The following is a 16,120-nucleotide window of genomic DNA, read 5'->3' as shown; positions in this document are numbered from 1 at the left end:
ACCACTGGTGCTGTGCGCTTGCTGCAGAGGCCAGGGCAGCCCTGTGTTCCCAAAGAGCCTGGCTCCTGCAGTCACCGACAGCATGAGGCATCCCAGGCTGGAGCCTGGCTCACCTCCTCCTCCGTGTCTGGGGCTCTGATGCATCAGCCTTCCCCTCCGAGCTGAGCCATCCTCGAGAGAAAACACAGCCAGCGGGTTATTGATGAGACAAGGTCTGAATTAGCACGTGCCCATCATCCAGCGCAAGGCACTCGCAAAGATAAACGTCGATAGAGTGAGCAGATAACTGTTTATTATTGCACATAATCCAGCAGAACAACCGACAGAAAACTCCGGACAGTCGTACACGGATTGTAGTACACAGCTTGCAAAATCTGTGATGAAGGTATTTTTGTGTGAAGAGTGAAACATATCTGCATCTTCGTAAGACCTGAAAAGTATAACACAATACCCTATTCAGTTTTGAAAGCATGCAAATTGAGGTAAATCTGTTATTTTGCATCTAAGAAAACGAAATCCCTAAGGGGCTATATATCTATGTATATATATCCATATCTCAGTGCCATACGGATATATTTGTACGCCACATAAAAGCAAATCTACCTACTGTTCTCAGAATGTTAATAGGAGGAAAGCACATAACCGTGTGCACATCACATGCATAAAAAAACTGGGGTGGGAGCGGGGGGGGGGTTAATCTTAACATTGTTGAAAAAAGACCCTTCTTTGTGCTTAGTGATAAATAAAAGCCCCTCAGGTCTCTCAGTGGAAATTGTCTTGGCAGCTAATAAAAGCAGCTGACGTACTGAGGGGATGAACAAGGATAAAACACCAAAGGCAGCAGAGCCTAGGGTTTGCAATACACTTATATTTCAGAAAAGGGAAAAAAAAAAAAAAAAGAAGCAAATTGCTACTAAACTACGCTCTGTGGAAGTGTAGATGGTGCTGCACAGCTTTCTCAGGACTGGTACAGCCACACGGCTTTTAGGAAGGGATCACATTCACTTCTCCCACAGTTAACACCATGTACTTGCTACTGTGGCAACGTTCCTGAGCTGAATAAGGTTAAAAAATGAACTTGGTTCACAAAGAAAAGTACTGAATTATTCTCACTCTTTTATATCACAATTAGAGTACATAAATTAGGAAGGTTTTGCCCTGTGTCTCCAGTCAGTGTAAACTCCTGCCTGTCTGCCACCCGCCTCTGGAATCCCTTCAGACTGACCTTTGGAGCAGACTGGCCATCTGGTTTTTTCCTTGACCATCATTTCCACGTTCTTTCCAGTCCCTCAGGTTTCCCCACCCAGTCCTGCGCTGTGAGACTTCAGAATACACAGAGGTGCACAACCGACTATAAATAACATTTCCGATTAACTTAAAAATAGATACAAAATACATATTGCTCTTAAAAGAAGGAAGAAACATGTCCAAGCACTCAGCCTCACACTAAACTGTAACTTCATCTGTGCCGACTTTCTAAGCACGCACTGCTAAGGATCAGAGCAGATCACGGTGGCAGCATCTCCTTCCAAAGGTCACTCTCTGTCGCAGCTTTGGGAAGACCTGGTGCAAACTGACCGGGCCACTAAGCCTCGCACACAAGAACAACAGCTCTATTGCCCCTCCATGCTCTACCATTGCTGAAAGGCTGGCTGCTGCGTAGGTTGGAGCCTAATACCCAAACACGTTGGAGTCACTCAGGTCTCTGCACGTTTCTCCTTTCAGAAATAGCCTCACCTCTCCCACGACAGCCACCCTGCATGCTCTGCTGGGAAAAGCTGTCCACTCTATTTTGGCGAAAGAGCAGCACTGGAGCCCCCTCGCAGCTCAGTGCTACGAGGGGGAGGAACCTGTGGGTATACAGGGGTATTGTACAGTAAGTACCTCCTTTTAATTGAAACTCGCACCATTTTCATACGAAAAAGAAAGGGCAAAGGGGCAAATTCAGCACATTGATTTCCTTTCCCGTTACAGTGGGAGGTCACCCGCTGCAAGATGCTTTCACACAGAGCATTGCTGCTGGCAGGAGAGTGCTCAGATGGTGCCCAGTCCTGAAATGGGCACTGTCTGCACTCGCAGCAGCCCTGGGCACAACAACAGCCTCGCACCAGCCAGCCCCTCACACCCCACCCCGCAGCCCCAACCACGGCTCATCAGCGGGCACGGGCAGGACTCTGGTCACACTTCACCAAGCCCAATGTCAACATGCTCCCCCTCTCAGTCCTCCGTACAGGGAAAACAACTCCAGACGACAGGAAAAGGAAAGACTTTTTGCTTGTCCCTTTGGATGACATCCGAGCATGGAGGGAGACATTGTCCAGCCCTAGCTGTGGCATGGCCCTCACGAGTCATTTTGGTTGTTGCATATTGTTGCATTTTCAGGCCAAGGATGATATTCTTTGGGAAATCTCCAATATCAAGTCAACCAAGGGAATTACAAAACACATCACAGTGCACGGATGAGACCTTCTCACTCATTTTCCTACAGCTAAAGATAAATTCCTCATCCCTGGCATGACAGGACAGTTGATGGCTTTGGTGAGAATAATTTAAGGCAACTGCTATTTTATACAAAGAAGAGAAGGAGGTTGAGTTGTAGAAATTCTGGCTTTTTCTTAGTAGATTGCAGAGGCCAGCCACAGCCTGGGAGCAGGGAGACTGAACAGAGGATCTTCAGGTACTTTTGCTTAAGGTTCATGTTTGCAGTGCAACCTTAGGATCTCAAGTCCTCCTCGCAGGTGTTTCCAGGTGACTGAGATTTAATCCCCACCAAGGTCTGTGGTCTCAGTGAGCAGCAACACCTGTCCAGACACAGATGAATGGAAGAGTTAAGGGGGAGCAAAACACGCAGTCAACAGATAACCACTGCTGTTTGCACAGCTTTCATTCCTGCAGGCTGAGTGGCAACTAATACACCGAAGAAAGCAGTGCTCAGCAGTTTCATCCCCCAGGAAGACAGCCTAATACCCTCACTGGAGCTTGGGAGAAGCACCTTGCGTTATGTTCACGTGAGACCCAAGGGTCAAGTTCAGCCTTGATGGCTCGTTTTAGCAATAGTTGAGCCCAAGGTGACAAAATCCTGTGCAAACTCACAACACATTCCTGTGTCTAGAAAGTCCACAGCCACAAGAAACCTCGTAAGATTTTACTGCCACAAAATTCAAATGCAAATCCACATCCTAACTCAGGTGTAAGACTTGAGCAAGCTCCAGTTTAACTTCAGTCAGATACACACAACAGCTCATGCTGATCTTTAGTAATTCAACCATGTAACAACAGTGGCGGAACTAGCACGGGTGCAAATAGATCTGAAAACTTCAGTTTCACATTTTCTTTGTACCTCTGCCTCTTGCTGGGCTGAGTGCCAAGAAATATTGCAACACATAAGTTATCTGGCTATTGAAGAGCATATTGAAAGTGTTTCTTGCAGCATATTTGCAGAAAACAAATTTCAAATTTAACATCACACATTCTCACACTGGAATTCTCATTCTCTGAACCACATCCTTCCAACAGGGAAGGCAAAACTATACTGTGGGACTGCATTCAATAAAAACAGCTCAATTTTGAGGAAATCAATAAACATCCACTGAAATTACTCCACAAATCACTTTTGGAACAGACAAGAGATAACTGAGAATCTCAACACCTATTGAATAAATGCTCATATATTTCTATCACCAGTGCACCCATGAATGAATGACTTGTGTTGGCAGTAAAGTCAGTCAACAATAAAATGTCCACAGCAAAGTCTACAAATTGAGGACAATATCTCATTGCCTTTCTTACCTTGTCCAAGGGGGACCTCATGTCAAAAAATGTACAAATAGGATGGCCAGACCAATGTTCAGTAAGATGACCATGCAGATCACAATTGTGTTAGGTCCCTGAAAGAAAAAGCAATGACAGAGTATTATACACCATAGTTCCAAGTGAGGAGACCAATAGAGCTGCCTTGATTCTGCTGTTCAAATATATGAAAATCACCCATTCCCAACGAACGTGCATCTGGCCTGAATTTCAAACTAGTTGAACATCTATCACTACCTATCTATCATTGCTCTATTCCTATTTCTCCCTTGCAAACGCCTTCATTAAAGGAGACCCTGGCCATGTGCACAGAAAATGCCAAGCCCATTTCAACCTGTTCCTCTGAACTCCTTTCTCCTTACAAACACATAGTCTGCATTTGCAAAGCCATCACTTTCAGGATGAACAAATCCATCTGCATGTTCTTATCTCAGACTAAAATATTTCCAAGCAGTGCTTTTTCTAAAGTCACACTGGAATTGTTCATGCCAAAAGGACTGTGAGAAGAAGCAGGCTAACAAAATGCAAGGCGTTACAGCTGTATTTGCTCACAGCAAAATGAATCTCAGGGAATACTTCTTAAACCCATTAAATCAATTGGTGCTTTGATAACAGGGATCAGCTCGTAAGGTGCACATACGGAGTGGAAGTAATTAATAAAAATAATATGTCCTTCATGTTCCTCCAAACTTTCTAAATCCATGAAAAGGGATGGGAAAAGGGGAAGAATGTAGGAAAAAAAAAATCATAAAATGTCTGTTATCCTCAAATTTTGAAATTCCAGACTTACTTCACTGGACCCACCATGGAAGCCCTCATGGCTGGGGACACAGGAAGGACAGGAGGAAATGACCTCCTGTGCCCTCCACAGATCTCGAGGGACCCTCTGGACTGAGCAGTGTGGGAAAAGTTTCCAGAGGTATTTGTGAGGTCGCCAAGGCCCAGGGCTCACCCCCAGCATTTTGGTCTGCATGAAGCTTGGGGTTGGAGAGCAGGCTTTCAAACAAAATGCTGGTCCCAAGTCAAGTTTAAAGCCCATACTGAGCAAAACCTGGCAGGTGAAAATGGAGAATCTCCTGCAAAAGGGTGCGGGGGCCCAAAAAGAGCCCCTAGACACTTGTCTGGGTCCACTGCAGCCCTGGGACTCCAGGCCCCTTTGGGGAGAGAATCAACAGGGGTAAAATAAGGCTGAAGGAGAAGCAGCTCCTACAATGGAAAAGGAGCAGAGTTGCTGCTGCAAAACTGTTCCAGGAGCCCCCCTCCACGTCTCGCCTCATCCCAAACCACCATCACCACGTCACCTCGTCACCCTCCTCTACGTCCTGTGCTGTTGCCACCGCCACCACCGGGGCCGGGCTCCTTTTGCCCCCTGCCTTGTGCTCCGTCCGCCCCGGTGCCCGGCCCTCAGTCTTTCTGTCAGCAGCAGGCTCGCTCCTGCTCGCTGCCTTGTGCTCGGGGCTGGGCCGCTGCTTCAGCTGCTTGGGCTCCTTGGGCCGCGGCTGCTCGGCCTTGGCCTCCTCCTGGGCCACGTGCCTCTCCACGGGCTCCTGTGGCGGCGCTGGGGTTCCTCCACGCCGCTGAGGCTCTCCCTGGGGCTCTGGGGATGGCAGCCCACGCTCGGAGAGCGGCTCCTCCTCATAGTCCGCAGCGGGGGAGACCGGGGAGGTCCTGACGGCGTAGCTGTGGTAGCCCTTGTAGTGCTCGACGTCGGGCTCACGCGCCATGCGCTGCAATGGCCCGATCTCCATCTGCTCAGCTGGCCGCCCTGCGCCCCGTGAGGCCGGACGGCCTTCGCCATCGGAGGCCCCACCACCGCCCGCCCCGGCCCAGCTGCCAGGCCGCAGGGCACCGTCCTGCTGGGCCTTGGCCCGCTTGGCCTCTGGAGGGGTGGCAGCAGGACTTGGGGTCGGGCTGTGGCGGCGGCGGGGGGCCTCGTCCTGCTCGTGCAGCTGGGGGCTCTCGGGGGGGGTGGGGGGCGGTGGGGCGCCCTTGGGCTGAGGGGGTGTCGCTTCCTCCATGTTGACGGCGTGCTCCGCGTTCTCCATGATCTCCTGCAGCAACCTCCGCTTCTGGTACTCGGGTCCTGCGGAGAGAGAGGTGGTGGGAGAGAGTCCAGGGGAGGCAGCAGGGCTAGGGTAGGGGCTCAGCGAGGGCCTGGCTCTGCCAGCACCCCATCAGAGAACAAAATACACCAGCCCAAACCCGGGGTTTGAAGCGCCTTGCTGTCACCTTCCCCTTTGAAACAACCCTGGCTATCTCAGGACATGTTTTTTTAGCTGCAAACTCACACTGTGCTTTTCCCCTTTTAGGCTAGGACAAGCTCCTGAGAGAATGGAGTGAAGCTGCATTTTCCACTGCCTGCCCCAAACCAGAGTCTGTTTCCAGAAGGGATTTCCTATAGACGCAGATTCCTGCCTAGCACTGCCCTACAGGGAGGAGCAGGCCAGGAGCGTCAGAGGAGACTCAAGAAAAAGTGACAATCTACACCCCAGCTTTTTGTGGTTTGGAGTCACACAGAAGGATTACCCGGTGCCTAAAGGGATCAAGATCTCATCCAAGCTTTTTTTTTTTTTTTCCTGGCTGGAAAACTCTTCAGTGTGGCTTCTGTGATGTCTAACAGAGTGGAAACAAACAGTTATATGGGGAGGTGCCCAGCCTCCTCAAGAAAGGCAGGTATCCCCAGATGATCCATCTTTCCTTGTGCTCTATAGGAAAAACATGTCTCTTATGCATGGATTGGGGCTGGCAGTGAGGGCCAGCCCTCCTCTTGCACTGACACAGGCACCAGCAAAATCAGCTGGCACCATCACACAAGGTGACTCAGGGCTTCAGGTTTCATTCTGGCCACATCTCCCATGCTGACTTGTCAGCTCTTAGCAACGTTGCTGTCACATCAGTTATTTGCCTATCATTAAATCTTTACTTCTTGTTCACCCTGGGCCAGGTCTGCAAAGCAAATCGCTGAGGAAATCAAGCAGAGCCTGACACTGAGGATAGTCCATGATGCTGTGGTGCTGGCAGAGCAAAATCCACCAGGGTATGACCAAGAAAGTCTGAAAAACAAAAACAACTGCACGCAGTGCTCTGCATAATGGGACCTTGACAGGGGTCCCTGCATGTCCCTGTAATGCCTGTAGCAAATGAGAACGCAAGCATGCTCCTTATACAGGCATTGTAGGGTTGCAAGTCAGCACGTCCAGAAGAAAGCACCTGCTTTTGGAAATGGTGTTGGTCTTATTCTGCTGAATCCTAGTAATGCTGAGAAGTGCAGACGCACAGGGCTTGGCACGTGCTCCTGAACAGCACAGACCCTGGAGCCACACTGTCCCCAGCTGCTTCATGGTTTCTCCTCCCCTCTCCTCCACCCCAAGGACTAACACAGACTTGACCCTGGTCTGGAAATTGGAGATTGGTGCTTCATTCCCTCTAATAAATCAGGGGTGTGATTTGCACACTGCTAACTCCTGCCCACTCAGGGCAATGTCTCTGCTCCGAGGGGGTGGTGGGGAGAGGGGGCACTGATTTTAGCTGCTCTGCCCTGCCTACACGTTCCTGTCAATCAGCAGGCGACCCATTCAGGGCCATTTATTTCTGGCTGCAAATGGATTATTTGGAAGCCTTTTCAACAGTTGTTCAGACTCCTCAAAATAGGCTGCCTGCAGCTCTGGGCTCCTTGCTATCTCTTGGTGCTCTCTTCTCCTCCTAAATAATTCACACCAAAAGTCCCAGCTGCCTGGAAGAGACTGCACAGCCCAGTCCTCCTTCCTTCCCTAGCATCTGCCTCACTTCCTTCACCTCCCAGCACATTTTAGCAAGAAATTTGGCTTTCATTCCTCCCCTCTAGGTTTTTAGGGCTGATATCCTAAAGGAAACCCAGAAGTACATACTTATTAAAGAGGTGAAGCTCACTGAGCAGGACTGTCCTGTCCCTAACACAGGGATAGCAGAGGGAAATGCAGCTTCCAAACACTGCCAGGCTCTCCTGGCTGTGTGACCAGATGCCAGAAGCCCTAGCAAAATCTAAGGGTGGATTTCTGTCTTTTTGTTCTTGGAAGGTGCAGCCTTGCAAGAAGATAAACCTTGCCTTGTTATATCCTGAGAACGTAGTGCTATATTATTTCTATAAAAAGAATATATAGAATATAGCACTAAGTGCTCAGATATATATATATATATATATCTAATTCTTTCTATAAAAAGAATTATAGAAGAAAAATACACACCAGCCTCACACATGGCCATGAGACCCAAGAAAAGCCACACACAAGTGCAGTGAGAGGATTCAGGTAGCAGGAGCAGAGGACAGGCTGTCAGGCATTTTGCAGACCATTTCATTTGTCTCATTCAGTTGCTACAGGTAGAAGAATAATCCAGCTAGATGTCAGAAACCTTCCAGCAGGAATTCCAGTTTCCTTTGCTTCTGTGCTATAAATACGCCAGTGTGCAAAGGGTGGATGTGGAGCTGACTGGCAGCTGAGGGGCTTATGCGAGGATCAAGTGACGTTTAGCTATTGTTAAATGAAGTGTCACATGCTGGCTCATGCCTGTGCCCAGGCACTGTGGTGGTTCCCAGCCCAAAGCCAGCTCCGAGGCCCTGCAGTGCAGCCAGGGGAAGGGGCAGCTCTCCACTGCTGCATCTCCCTAGCTAGTAGGTGCAGGACAAGGTGGACACACAGGGAATTTCAGCAAATCCATCAGTGTGTCTGTCTGACCAAGCACCAGGTGTGTGCTGTTCCTGCTCCCTGTCCTGGGCTGGGGTACTGCCGCAATGTGGAGGCACTGCAATCTGAGCAGCAATTTTTGCTGAGTAGCAGACAGTGTTTGGCTTCTATCCCCAGTTTTAATGCTGTGATGGACACTAGACATTTCATTCAGGTAACAAAACCACAGAATAAGTAAGACAGGGTAGGAAGCATAGGTGTTTGGACCTCTGTTTTTTGCTCTGATATTACCTCCCTTCTCTGATAATGAAAACTTCCCAGGAGGAACATAGGTCTATCAAGCCTGGTCTAGGGAAAGGTAATGGCATTGACAGTGCTGCTTCTAACATTACACTTCCTATCCAGTAATCCCCAGCGCTTGCTCTTAGAGAAGGAACTCTCCAGTGTTTTCTCAGCCATATAATTAACCATGATGCTAACAAATATATAGGAAATTAGGGAAGTAATATTTTGCATCATCAACTTTCATACAGGATATTACAGCTCCTAATTAGCTGAACCTGACTGCACCCTGGTGCGGTTTGTGGCCCCACAGGATACAGGTTATGAGTCAATGTGCAAGCTGTTCCAAGAAAAAGCCACTGCAGCTCAAGGGATGTATCCATGGGAGTGCTGCAGCCAGCCCCCAGCCCTCTGCTGGCCCTGGCAGACACTGGGAAACCTTCATAGTGGGGAAAAATGGGCAAGGAGCTTGGAGAGCTGAGGATTTTTCCTCCAGGTTGTGGTAACATCTTGCAACAGGTAAAACAGCGGTGTAAGGAGGTCAGCAAATCACCCATGTGGAGGGGGCTGGCTGAACTTATGCAAAAGTGGATGTGAGATAGTTAGAAGGGCAGCTTGCTGAGTTATAAAGTGGGAGAAGCGTTGGAACAGATTCCCCATGGAAACTGCAAAATCCCTCTTAGAAGAAGCCTCTTGTCTTACCTGGCTGGTAGAAGTCTGGGGAGAGCTCCCTGGCCATCATCCTGGCTATGCCCGACTCGTTGTTAGCTGCCTGAGCTGCCTGCTCAGAGCCTTCAGCCTTGGCCTTGGCATGAGTCGTCCTGCAGAAGAAAGAGGGGACGACAGTGAGCATTGTCTGAGCTGAATGGCCCAGATTTTCAACAAGGGGCACAAAATATTTAAGGCTGAGGTGTGACAAGCAAATGGGGCAGGTACATTTGCAAACATGAGCATGTTCACGTGTTGCAGGGAGACAGCAGATGGTGCAAAATGCACTTGCTGCTGTGCTGCAATACACAAAAATGCCCACTCTGAGGAACGCCTGAAGCACCTTTGCAGGCATCACAGGAGCACAGAGGGACAGCAAGGTGATGGCCAGGCACCCCTGCACTGTCACCACCCCTGAGCGAGCTGCTGCACCTCACCAGCAGCAGCGTGCCTCTTGCCAGCGCACCCAACACATCTGACTCCAAATTACACTCCTGGAGTTCTCCAGCGAAGAACTCTGGCTTGTCCAAGGGACTCCTGTGCTTGCAGCAGTCCAGGGGCTGCTCTCACCAGGCACAAGTTCTTGGAAAGGCAGAGCCACTGCTTCCCTCACAGCCTGACTCCCTGAGTCCCCTCTGCTCCTTCCCAGCACGCCTCCTGCTTGCTCCCTAGGGCCATCGGAGCTATTCTGCCGGCCGGCTGTTGTATTCCTCACATGCCTTGCACTCAGGGCCCTGTGATCTTTACGCTAAAAGCAGGGGGAGCTTTGCAGCCCAGCTGCTCACAGTCTGGGAGTGAGCTGACTTCAAACAGTAGGATTGCACCTTAAAAATAAGGGAGGGTGAAGCACCGTATGTTCAGCTGCTCTGCTCCACCCATAGCTCATGGAGGCTTTCCCCATGCCCTAATGCTTCCCAGAGCTCCCTCCATCTTCCTTGCTGCATGCAGCAGAGTACACACTGGCTGCACTAGTGCAAAACCACCTATTTTTGCGCAGATATGCAGTTAGTGGCCCTTAAACACCAATTTATTATGAGTTTAATGAGGCCATACCATGTCTACTGAGCTATTTAAATGTTACTCAGGCTTTTCAGACTCAGGTTGGTATTTGGTTGGTCCTTTCCCATTAAACTCAGATCCAGCATGCAGGCAGGACTAGCTTTACCCTGAAAACTTGGGTGCAATGAAAAGGTGATAGAAATGCAGTTCTGAGGCCTTCAGAGAGTAGGAGAGCATATATACATGCATACATGCACACACCATTTTGTGTAGCTGTAGGGAAAGAATTAAAGGCAGGGCACTAATCCCAACTGATACAGGCACCGGTGTGACTTGACAGGGAGCCAAAAATGCTGCTCAGTGCCCTGAGATAGAGCAGAGGACGTGGAGCTGCTGTGCCCAGGACCGCGTCTCTCTGGGACGTCATCCCACTGCCGCAGACGTGGCTCACCCCTGCCTGCACTCACACCTTATCTCCTGCTTTCTCTGCAGGCTGAGCTGCCAGGGATTGCTGTCATTCTTGGTCTTCTTATCCAAAATTCTTACAGCTCCTGAAACACCCAGAGAGGCTACGTGATGAGGGAGAAAACGGCAATTTTAAGCCACTGCTCACAAGCAGGGGGTCTGAGGCAGCTCTGAACAGAGAAATCACCTCCTTTTTTGGTAGCGTGTAATCAGTGAGACTAATTCCACTGAGGTCTGGCAGGGGCCGAGGGGATGGCTCTGTGCTCTCCATGCCCAGGGATCAGAGGGGGCTCAGCTTATTCCAAGGAGCACAAGCCTGCACGATGCCAGCCCCAAAAACAAGCTCGCCAAACAGAGATCCCAGCTTTTCACCTGACAGGATGTGTTCCAGCCCCTGCCTTCATCCTGCTCCTCTGGGATGAGATTCATCACAAAAGGATAAAACCTTCCTTTTCAGCCACTCGCTGAGCAGACGGAGGCTCTCCTGGCCACTTCTCAGACCCTGTGGGGAAGGGAGCAGCACCTGGCAAGCAGATGGATCCTTTCCTAGAAGTGAATTCCAAAGAAGTAGCCCGGCAATGGAGTGGATGCAGGGTGTTCTCCCTCTGCTAGGAGGGACAGAGCTGCACTTGTGCCGATGTGATACCAAAGGGGTGCAGATGGATCCTGGCGTGCCCATTGACAACGCATGATGCTAGAGGTGACAGCACAGCTCCTGAGAACACTCTGCCCTGCTGGAACACTGTGACAGTGCACAGCTTGCAGGGAATGGCCCAGCCACAACAATAACATCAAGCTCTCACAGAGTATTTCTGAATGTATTATTTATCCACATCACTGGCAGAGCCGCGGAGGGGAGCTCAATGCAGAATAAAATGTGGCCACAGTGGCAGAGCAGCAGACAAATAGCAGGCACCCAGGGAGAGCAAGGGCACAACCAGCAGCAGGATTCATAAGCCCATTTTTAAAGCAGTGCTGGCAACCGAGCTGCGAGCATTACATGTACCCAACTGGGGGCCAAGGACACAAAGCAAAGCTTTCAGAAACCAGTGCCAGAGCTACCCACCCCAGGCAAGGCTGCATGCGGTGGGGACAAGCGCTCCCTACTCCCACCCAGAGCCGTCTCAGGGATCGCGGTGACTGCTGCAGGATGCTGGGAGCAGGGAGTTAAATGCAGAGGCTGCTTCACTTCTCCCCTGGCACGGCTCTAATGCTCTAATCGTTTTTGTATTAGTGTGTAGACAGAGCTCTGCTCCCATCCTCCCTGGCCCTGTCCCAGCAGCCCTGCTGGCTTCATTCCTGACTGCTGCCAAAATCCCCTGCGGACACACGAGCCGCAGCTGAGCGCTGCGCTAACAGGTGAGGCCTGGAGCCACGCCGGCAGGGCCATCTCTTCAGACAGTGTATGTGGTTTTGCACATCCACATTGGCTTAGCCTGTAAATGAAACTGGAATTAGTGGAGAATGCTGCAAATACCGGGAGGGCTGGGGCACCTGCAGGTGCGGCAACGACCTTGTGGCCAGGAGCAGGGGGAGAGCTGAGCCCTCTGCCCCAGCTACTGCACATCCATGTACTCAGGGAAAGACAAGCCAATCCAGCACTGCCCTTCCCTCTTCAGGGACTCCTTGTCCCATCAGCACAGCAAACTGCCCTCTGCTTGATCCAGGTCCTGCAGGGACAAGCGTGCAAATTGGGCTAAATGCCACGCTGTCAGCACGGCCATATGGAGCACAGGGAACACAGGCAAGTTCAGCACGCTTCCCTGGTCGTGCTGGTGGCATTTTGTCCTTCTGAAGAACCTTCAGATAACAGTTTGTCTTGGCAGGGATGCTTGCAGCACTCAAGAGATACAGGGAAAGCCGCAGAAGTGCTTTTGCTGATGGCAGCGTGGTCCCTTCCGTGCTTCTGTGTTCACATTGCAAGGGAAAAGGACAAACAAAGCACAACAGGACAGACACTTCCCGGCTTCTTCATTTTCCACACCACCTTTGGCACTGAGGCCATCCTTTTCTTCCTGCTTACTCCCAGTCTATCTCCTATGTATCTCTATCTCTGCCTCCATGCACACAGATGCCAGCACTCTGTTAGCCACTATCCCCACTTGCCTGTATCCAGCCCGTGGGAGCAGAAACCCCTTTTTGTTTCACCTCTTCTGCCACTTTTCCTGTCCCAAAGTCACCCATCTGTGTGCCCCCTTTAAGGGCATCCTGCCCCAGCAGCCAGGCATACATTTTGCTGTCCTACTGCTCTTCTTGTTCTATCACTTGTGTACACATACCTACTCAGTTTAGACTCTGACGCTCCCAGACCTGAGACTGTGCTGGTTTATATCACGGCCTCTGTGCCTGCAGGGTGTGAACTGTGCATAAAGCAACACAGGCTGCCTCCTATGGGAAATATCCACATCACTGCAAAGGAAATCTCTGAAGAGGAACCACCCTGGCCTGCAGAGCAGCACTGCCTCGCAGCCTCCTTCCTGGCAACCAGCTCATGAGATGCCCTGGGATTTTCACTGGCTGTACCAGCACTTATACTGAAGCGGTGGCACTGTGAACTTTGCTTTGTGAACTTTTTGAACCTCTCCTCATTCCTTCCTGCACAAGGAGCACGAACAGCCCTTTCTGTCAGGAGAGAAGCATCCTTCACTGTGCTATGCTTCAGAAGCGCCTGGCAGAGCTCGCTGCGACCTAATGAGCTCAGCAAGCATTAGCCTTTATGATTACTTGGTAAATTTTTAAAATACCGAAATGTTATCCTCAGCTCTAAATAGCTCAAAGCTACTTGCACCTTTCACCAAGGGATGCTTCCCCTCGGAACAGTTAAAGTGACATTAATCTCACAGCAGACAGACCTGCAGCTGTCTGCAAGACAACAACCTACAGACCCTGGTCATGCAGCAAGAGCATCTGCAGGGATGTCTGGGGGAAAAAAAGGGAGATTTGCAGCTGCTGACAGACTCCCCAGCTGTATAGGGTCATCCTGCCCGGGCAGAGCAGGGCATGGATCCATCCACGTCCCAGTGCACTGGCCCATTGAAACAGGAGGGCTGCAGCAGTCACTTGTTTCAAGACAGCCCAGCCTCACCCAAGAGCTCCACCATACAGGTGGCATTGCAACCCGAGTGGGTTTTACCTGAGTGCCAGCCCTGGATCGGGTCAGGAGGTGGGCATTCTCTCTGTGACACTGCTGGCTTCTTCAATGAGAAGTTTTAACAACTTCTAATTCAAATTTTCTTTTCAGATTTTAGTAATCTAAACCCAGAGAGTGAGGAAACACAGGCTACATTTTGGCATTTCTTTTTCCCAGTCAAGAAAGGAATAACAGGAATTTTATTTTTTTTTTTGTAAGGAAATGAAAGCAGGCAGATTTCTTAAAGTATTGTATTTGGTCAGAAGCCCAATTATTCATCAAAGTCTAAGGCAGAAGCATTTTTCTAGCAGCCTCTGTTTCTCTCAAGTTGATATTCACAGGTCTGGACCCAGAAGAACGAAGAGATGAGGCCGTGAGCTAGGATAGCCCCTGCACACCCACACCAGGGCTGCAGAGCACATGAGGGGACAGGGACATCCCAGTGGGTCCCAGAGGAGCAAAGCTACAAAAACTAGAACCCAGACAACCAGAGGGCTCTGGATGGGCACTAGCATAAGCTAACCAAATGCGCCAGGAGGAGAGAGGGATTCTGCATCTCAGGCTCTGTATTTGAATCAGACATTTCACTGCAGTATATTATATTTTTCAGTATCAGTCTACATCACATTCCACAGAAGTGATGATAACCCTTGAGCAAAGCCTGACAAACCAACTGTTTTCAGGCCCGGCTCCTGCCGCCCAACTCCAACCATTTGGAGGGGACTCGGATCCCTCCTGCTTGGGTCAATCCAGCACCAAGCTGCCATTTTCCAGCCATTTTCCAGATTAAAGTCTCACTTCATTTTTCCCTCTGCGTGTTTGCAAGCTGTTGAGATAAGGATTTCCCACTGGGTCAAGCCTGGCAGTCCATGAATCCCACTGGCCGGGCCGTATCCATTGTGTCCAACCCTGCTCTCACATGGGATCCCAGTAGGTCCCAAAGGCCCTGGAAAACCCACAAAAGCACTCTGCCACCAACATCTGCCTTCTCCTTAGAGCCGCTGGAAGTGCGTGCTCCCTGTTATCCTACTGGAGCGTGAACAAGCCTCAGAAAATCCATGTGAGGTGGTGAGCAAGACAAAGCCACGCACACCCTGCACAAAAGTCAAAGCATGTCTCAGCCCAATAGCCAGGCCCGGCCAAAAGTCGGTCTGTCAGCGCTCATGGCTGCAGCCAGCCCAGCTGGAGAGGAGAGGCTGCTGTGGGGAGGGCTGAAGGAAGGGTGAAGGTGCAGCAATGCGGAATGTCCTGCAGCTCTCCCAGACGAGGAGTGCCCAGCACAGCACCTCACGGTGCAACGTGTGGCCAAGCTGGGGCTGCTGCTGGCCATGGCTCCCAGCTGTCGCACTCGGCAGTGCTGATAAACCTCTGCTATGCGCTCCCTTATTTAGTCAGGACGCTGTGCTGACTGCAGCGATTCCCGGACGTCATTTGCACCTTCCACGAGCCCCAGCACTGCGGGCTGGGAAGGCTGGGAGCAGTGGGACGGCTGGGCAGGGCAGCTTTGGGAAGGGATATGGGGCCACGGATGTGAGTTGGGGCTTATATATCCGAGTGGCAGGATCACAGGGCAGCTGTACATTCAACAAATTTTCAAAATATGATAATTCCTACTTATATCCTCCAGTCACAGAACATCCAGCTGCTCAGACCTCAGGGCCATCATTTATAGATAACAGGTGAAGCACACCAGTGCTCTTTGTCCCTTAAACCTCAGTTTCCCATTGGTCCTACGACTTCCGACAGACATATTTTAGTGCCATTAGCAGGACACGTACCCGTTAAACTAGCTAGAGCCTGGCCAGATCCACGCCGTGCAGGACTCGTGGCAAAGTCCCTTCATTGAATTCGGTCCAAGTCAGTGGGAAGCAGAACGGCATGCAGAGGAGATCACAGCGGACGCTGCTACACTGGGACAGATACACTGATTTTGTCCACCAAAAGCCCCAGTGAGAAGGAAATACATACTCCTGTGAGCTGTGCAGCTACTGAGTGCACAGATTCAGAAGTCAAACTTCAAAATGCAGCCAGCCCTGCCCCTCCTCTTGCATTCTATTCTATTCTA

The 16,120-nt window shown here is 50.4% G+C and overlaps 1 protein-coding gene across 2 annotated transcripts in view; it reads right to left on the bottom strand.

The window, feature by feature from the left end:
• JPH2 (junctophilin 2) overlaps positions 274-16,120 on the bottom strand; it is a 25,779-nt gene continuing 9,932 nt past the window's right edge. The window contains exons 3-7 of one of the 2 annotated variants that reach the window (XR_002444177.1): positions 9,456-9,574; positions 5,112-5,893; positions 3,790-3,887; positions 1,226-2,801; positions 274-430 (exon numbers count right to left, since the gene is read on the bottom strand). Coding sequence is in view for 1 of the 2 variants with exons in the window: in XM_021416658.1 (XP_021272333.1) it covers positions 3,807-3,887; positions 5,112-5,893; positions 9,456-9,574 (982 nt within the window). In the remaining variant the exon portion in view is untranslated. Of the gene's footprint in view, positions 2,802-3,789; positions 3,888-5,111; positions 5,894-9,455; positions 9,575-16,120 lie in introns of both variants that reach the window. The other variant, XM_021416658.1, reaches the window with a different exon arrangement.

Source organism: Numida meleagris, chromosome 19, assembly GCF_002078875.1.
Source record: "Numida meleagris isolate 19003 breed g44 Domestic line chromosome 19, NumMel1.0, whole genome shotgun sequence".
NCBI lineage: Eukaryota > Metazoa > Chordata > Aves > Galliformes > Numididae > Numida > Numida meleagris.
Note: the sequence above shows the minus strand (reverse complement) of the source record. Positions and strands in the feature narration are given on the sequence as shown.